This window comes from Saccopteryx bilineata, chromosome 2 (genome assembly GCF_036850765.1).
Source record: "Saccopteryx bilineata isolate mSacBil1 chromosome 2, mSacBil1_pri_phased_curated, whole genome shotgun sequence".
Lineage (NCBI taxonomy): Eukaryota > Metazoa > Chordata > Mammalia > Chiroptera > Emballonuridae > Saccopteryx > Saccopteryx bilineata.
The window spans coordinates 235,080,063-235,087,180 of NC_089491.1; the positions used below are offsets into that span (position 1 = coordinate 235,080,063).

The 7,118-nt window shown below is 41.4% G+C and overlaps 1 protein-coding gene across 1 annotated transcript; it reads right to left on the reverse strand.

The window, feature by feature from the left end:
- Positions 1–459: 459 nt before the first annotated feature.
- Positions 460–6,462, reverse strand: PATE2 (prostate and testis expressed 2). Its single transcript, XM_066254452.1, is given in 4 exon segments — positions 460–596; positions 946–1,077; positions 3,217–3,357; positions 6,429–6,462. Coding segments are annotated over 4 exon segments (444 nt in total).
- Positions 6,463–7,118: the final 656 nt, after the last annotated feature.

A 7,118-nucleotide genomic window follows, 5' to 3' on the forward strand; every position in this document is an offset into this window, starting at 1 on the left:
CCTCTTCTATCTCTATAACCCATGGGCATGGAGAGTGCCAGGAGGTGTCCAGGCTAATCCAAAGAATCCCAACCCAGAGGACTGGTTATAGATGATGGAGGATAAAGTATGGTCAGAGAATTCTCAGTACTAGACCTGGATTATTTTGACCCAAGTCATTGCATTTCCATATAGAAGATAATAATTAAAATGTTTTAAACCCAACCCTCTTCATGGCATCACCATCATACGAATACCAAAACCCCCTGCCTGAAGTGAACAATGGAGATTTGCAAAAGTTCAGTATAATGTTCCGTAGTCAGTGACACACAGCTGCCCCCCACACTTTCTTCTCATGACTGCTACTCTTTACACTCTCTACCCTTGTTAGAAGACCAGAGCAAAATATAGGTTTCAGGTGGGGAGAATAAAGGGCATGATGAGTTGAAGAATGGCCCCAAGTCCAGGAGAGATGCAGAACTAACTTCTCTCAGGGAGGTTGCAATAGTTACTATATTTGCAACAGATGAGTTCTGTCCTCTTCTCAAATCTCAAGAAGTTGATGTCCTCACAGTTGGTCATACATGACAGTTTTGAATAAAAGTACGAACTCTGCCCTGTGGAGGTGAAAGAGAAGGAATACAGCTTCAATGACTGTTTCCTCTTACCACATTCCTAGGAATTATATCTCTTCAGAGCTTTACTAATTTTCCCTAGACCCAAATTACCCATAAAGCTGAGTCTACTAATTACTCACCCAAAGAATGGATTTCATTCCCCAACCAATAAGGCACATTAGCCTTTTCTTCACTCAATACTCTTTTACGGAAAAGTGCCTCTTCGCCATTCCCTTTAGGGAACCACCTCGTCCTTAGCCATCCCCCTCACTAACACACTGTGAGGGCAAATAGTGTTGTCTCTAAGGAAAGGAGGTAGATATTTCTGTCACTTTGTATCCCACACTACCTTTTGTTGAGAGTATGTAAACGTTCTCGACAGCACAGGACTCTTATTTCTTCAGGTTGCAGTAGCTCATGCCGTCATAGCATAACCCAAGATGATAATTTTTACATTTATAACATATTAGGGAAGGCTCTGCTAGACAACAGAAAGAGATGCTTTAAGAATGTATTCTCGGCCCTGACCAGTTGGCTAATTGGATAAAGCATCAGCCCGTCGTGCGATGTCCCAGGTTCAATCTGCAGTCAGGGCACACATGAGAAGCGACCATCTGCTTCTCATCCCCTCCCTCTGCCCCTTCTCTCTCTCTTTTCCCCTCTCACAGCCAGTGGGTCAATTGGTTCCACTGTCAGATGCAGGCTTTGAGGATAGCTGGGTTGGTCTGAGCATCGGCCCCAGACAGGGGTTACTGGGTGGAACCTGGTCAGGTGCATGAGGGAGTCTGTCTCTACCTCCCCTTCTCTCATTCTAGAGAAGTTTCTCCAGAAATGTGCTCTTCTTGCTTAGCGGCTCCTAATTTTACTCAGGCCATTGGACCCTTTGATAATCTTGTGAAAGATAACACGTACAGACATAAATCAAATTTTGTATATGATTTCTAAAGGTCAGAGTCCCTGGAAAATTTATCTACTGACCCCTGAGTATTAGGTCTTTGTCTAGCCAAAATCTAGATGATTTTTGTCCAGTATTGAGGAGAAAGGAGTAAGAAAGAGCATTGTAGCCTCCTTACTATAAGAAATAGACTAAATTGGTCTGAGAGAAGATAAAACTCCTAGAATTCTATAGTAAGAAAGTATTACAGCCCTCTCTGAAGATGGAGGGGGAGGTCTACCTCTAAATGTGTCACAAATGACCTGTTTTCCAAGGACTTTAAATTAGGCATGAATATACCATTCAGATACTCCGTAAATCCAACTGTGAAAAGAAGAAAAATCTTCCTTGTCATAATCTCACATGTATTTTCCAAAGCCCCAAAACTAATTTTGGAAAGTGAACCCCAGAATCTACCCATTGCTTATTCAAAAACCAGCCCCCTCTGTGTGCAGGACTTACCGTGGCTTATGCAGACCAGGGAGGCCATGTGCAGAAGAAACAGAACAAACATCCTGGGGCTGTGTCATGTGCAGTTTCCTGAGACAGGTGCTGGTTGATCTCCTTCAGTGGTCTGTCCCTGGGCTATTTATTTACATTACACAAGCATGAAATTTCAGGGACACCCAGTACCTCAATGTTCCCAGAACCAAACCAACAATTGGAGTCTTCTTTCAGCTCTTTTCACTAACTTCATCACTCTCTTTAAAATCTCAGATTTTCCTTTGTCTCGCCTACATTGAGGCACCGGAAAATAAGCTCAGGATTCCAGGTGAAGTCTGAAAGTGGGAGAAGCCCTGGAGCGCCCCTTCTGTGGTGTAGGGAAGGGAAGTTTTAGGAAACAGGTGACCAGAGGTAACAGTTGACTAGTTTGTATACAGGTGATCAATTTTGTAATTCAAGAACTTCAAAACACATACCAAATGCCAATATCACAGGAAGAGAAGAGAAGCAAACCAGGGCACAAATCAGTGGTCTCACAGACAGTAGAGCCTAGCTTGGAGACCACAAGTACATCAAGCACAGTTGTTGGTAAGGGCTCAGATGTAGAACATTCTAATATGATGGCCTACCCAGGGAAGACTGCCGCAAGGAAGGGGCGGTTGGGCAGGACTTTTCAGGCAAGCATGTATTAGCTAAAAGAAGTGAATGGGGATAAGCACCCAAAAGAAGAGCTTTTGTTCAAGTACAAAGATGTTAAATAACCTGAGACATTGTGCTGAGAGCAGGTCATGTGGCTGAGAGACACGGGTAAATGAGAAACTAGGCACACAGGTTGTCTTGGTGGAGATGACAGCCTATGGGTACAGAAAGGGGCTCAAGGGGACACGCCCTGGTCTTGCTGCTGACATTACTATGCACTAAACGTGTAGGATGGGATTTCTTGTTCACTATTGTGCGATCCAAAGACATCAATGGAATCAGAATTTTTCCCAGGGTTGGGAGAGATAGCAATATTGAACTCTAGAGAGGACATGTTCCTGTATTCCAAACTTATGTTAGCTGCACGTGCAGTTTGAGTCCTGGCTCCTGGCTCTCCTGCTTGCCAGCTAAGTGACTTTGAGTAAGTTACTGACGTTGAGAAATATTTTCATGTCTTGTGGGATTGATATTAGGCTTATATTAAAGTTGGTGAGGAGAAAGCTCATATTTGTTCAGGCCCTGGAAACTGTCAAGCATTATTACCTCTCTGTTCAGTTCTTAGGATCTCAGGAGCAGCCAGGGCCTGGTATAAGTAATAAGGCATCAGTAACTTGTCACAGGAGCACAGAGAGGCAACAGGGGAGGCTTTGCTGTGGTTCTGGCATTGAAGGGGCAAGAGCCTGGCTATAAGAATGGTAGCAGAAGCATTTAGTTAGGGGTTAATTTTCAGAAAGCTTATTTCCATTTGGCTTTGGCTGTTGGAAAAGATGGAAAGATTAATAACAATCTCTTCCAGAATGGATTTTGAAGACAGAAAGCCAGATTCAGAACCTAACATCTAATTTGCCTTGGGTGGGTGAACACCTAAGAACTAGTTGAGTTCTGACTCACTGAGATGGGCATAAATTGGATCCCATTCTTATAGCTCACGGTATGATCCATATGCTGTTTACACGCAATTTTATATCACTACCTCAGACCTCTATTTATTCTTCCAGACTCACATCTAAAACCATAAATTCTAGTTAAGAAGGCTCATATGTACCAGATGTTTCAAAATAAAATTATACTCTTCCTGATTTACTAAACCGGCTTCTCCATTAGTGTCTAGAGCCATGATGGCAAACCTTTTTACAAAAACCGCTCACTTTGGCAGTGCTGGTCAACCTGGTCCCTCTCGCCCACTGGTGGGAATTCCAGCTTTCATGGTGGGCAGTAGTGGAGGTCCCAAATGGCGCCAGGATTGGCCCACCATGAAAGCAAGAACGCCCACTAGTTGGTGGAAAAAACCAAGTTGACCACCACTGCAAAAGTGGGCAGTTATTATTAAAAGGTTCGCCATCACAGGTTTAGAGTCTTAACAAACCTTAGAATCATTCTTTATTGATCTTGTGCCCCATTCTCAAAGAGAATATGAAGCAAGTCTTATCCGTTCTGCCTGCTAGTTTTCCTCACATAGGTTTATTTTTCTCTATCTCCACTGCCACTGCTGCAATCTTACTTACCTGGACCAAGAAATAGCCTGATTTTTGGGTCCCCCTGCTCTACTCTTCCTTTTTATAGTCAGTTCCATAAAGTAGTTGGAGAACTCTTGCATAGGTTACACATGCCACATTCTTGCTTAAAACCCTCCTATGGGCCCTGGCCGGTTGGCTCAGTGGTAGAGCGTCGGCCTGGCGTGCAGAAGTCCCGGGTTCGATTCCCGGCCAGGGCACACAGGAGAAGCGCCCATCTGCTTCTCCACCCCTCCCCCTCTCCTTCCTCTCTGTCTCTCTCTTCCCCTCCCGCAGCCAAGGCTCCACTGGAGCAAACATGGCCCGGGCGCTGGGGATGGCTCCTTGGCCTCTGCCCCATGCGCTAGAGTGGCTCTGGTCGCAATAGAGCAACGCCCTGGAGGGGCAGAGCATCGCCCCCTGGTGGGCGTGCGGGGGTGGGGGTGGGGAATCCCAGTCGGGCAAATGCGGGAATCTGTCTGACTGTCTCTCCCCGTTTCCGGCTTCAGAAAAATACAGAAAAAAAAAAACCAAAAACCCTCCTATGACTTTTCAGTCACACCTGGAAGGAAATCCAAAGCTCCTCCCATAGCCTGCAAAGTCTTCCCAATCTAAGCAATAGCTACCTCTTCAACTTAATTTCCAACCACATCCCCCTTTGCTTATTCAAATGCCACCCACTCAGAGTAGCATTTCCTGGTAAATTTCTGGAAAATGGCAACATCCATTTTTCCCTTCCTTTACTTTTTTCTATAGCAATTCTCACTACTTGACCAGCTACATCGACACAGCTCATAAAAATTAGGGGCGCAGAAAACGTGCAGATACTCCAGGGCTTTCAGCCTTTTGTATAGTGCATTTTCACCAATGAAATAAAAGTGGGCTTTGCATCTCATTTGCATAACCAAACGACTTCCTCTGACTTCTTGTTTGCTTTTCTGATGTTTTTGTTTAATTTAAAAAAATCAAATGCTTTTTTTTATTGCTTCATATTCATTTTGAAATATCTCCTAATTTTTGTGAGCAGTATATTTGGTCACTTGTTTGACTCCTACACTAGAACAAAGCAAGAGCTTTGTCTTACTCACCACTGCATACCCAGTTATCAGGGAGCTCACCACATAGGACACTCCAAAACAAGTAGTGATGGAACAAATGAATAATGATTTTTCCACATCCTCTCTTGCATCCTTCCAGTCTGTTTTCCACATAGTAAGCAGATTATCAGATTGATTTTTTTTTGTTTTTGGAACTAAAATAAGGATGTGAAAATGAAGGCTTTCTATTTTCCAGCTAGAGTTCAAGATAGTACGTGGCAAGTATTTTTACATTTCAAAGTGAAATATTGTGCTACTTATGAGATTTACAAAGAAATTATGTGAAAACCAGTTTGAATATCCCGAGCTCTTTGCCAATTTGGATAGTATAAATAATTAAACATTGAAGTGTCAAAGATAAAATAGGAAGAGTTTTATAATCAGGTGGAGGATGCCTTTTTATACAAGGCTTAAATAAACAACCATAAAAAACACTAATATGTTTGCCTACATAAAAAAAAAATTCTATAGGGTTGGATGGGTGGGGGGGACCAACCACTAACTGATAAGCAAAGTCCAAATAACAAAGAAATAACCAGTAAAAAGCTATGCAACTCACATCAAAGGCTTTGGAACAAATATCCCTGTTATAGAAAGAAATTCATGAGGAATTGATTAGATGACTTTAAATGATGTGGAGTTGTTTACCTGAAATCTGAGTACTCTTGTTCATCAATGTCACCCTGTTAAATTTAATTTTCTAACATAAAATATGATTTAAAAAGATGAACAATTTAAAAGGAAGATAGGCAGTTAATAACATTACTTCAACAAAAATAAATAAATGTGGTTCTTAAATATGTGAAATGTGCTGAGCTTACTCATAATTTGAGACATCTAAATTGAAACTAAATTTAAATATTATTTGTACCTTACAGATTGGGGGTCATCTGAATTTGATAAACCACTGTGTTGACAAGGTTGATTTATAAAAGTACTCTCATGTAGTGCTGATAAGTATGTAAATTAATATATCAGTAAGAAGGAAAATGGGATAAGAGCTACCAAAATTATAAAGATACATTTTTAAAATTTTTTATTAATTTTAATTTATTGTGTTAACATGGATTCAAGTGTCCCACTCAATATAACTCTCTCAACCCTACCCCCATGTCCCCCATTATACCCACTCTACCTTCCTCCCCCTAACTCCCTCCTCCCTTACCTCTGAGGTTTGCTGTCCTGTAATCTGTATCCATGTGTTATGTATATATAATTTAAATAATCCCTTCACCTTCTCTGATCCCATCCCCTCATCCCCCTTCCCTCTGACAGCTGTCCCTCTGCTCCCTGTGAGGGGAGCCTCTGCCTCTATTCTGTTCCCCAGTTCACTCTGTTCATTAGATTCCACGCATAAGTGAGATCATATCATATTTGTCATTCTCTACCTGGCTTATTTCACTTAGCATGATAATCTCTAGGTCCATTCATGCCATTGCAAAAGGTAAAATTTCCTTTCTTTTTCACAGCCGCATAGTATTCCAATGTGTATATGTACCACTGCTCAAGGTGATTGTTCTTAAATTAAGTTGTAATACAATTTGGTCCTGGGAAGTAGCTGTTGAAATGCCCAGCTATTTTCCATTGCTATTTTTGAATCCTATCCTACAATATTTTAGATACAATTTATATCAGAAATATATAAAATATAAAATATTGTGATTCTTTGACTCAGCTTTAATGTCTTTAAGATAGAAACAATTTCCAAAAGAATTCTGTAGTATTTCCAGATGATAACCGATTTATTCTTTCAAATAAATTGATGATCCATTTCATCCTGGTAAAGAAGTTTCCTCAGCACTTAAAAATTTGCAAGAGAAAAAGGGGAGATGTTGGTAAAAGAATACATATTTCC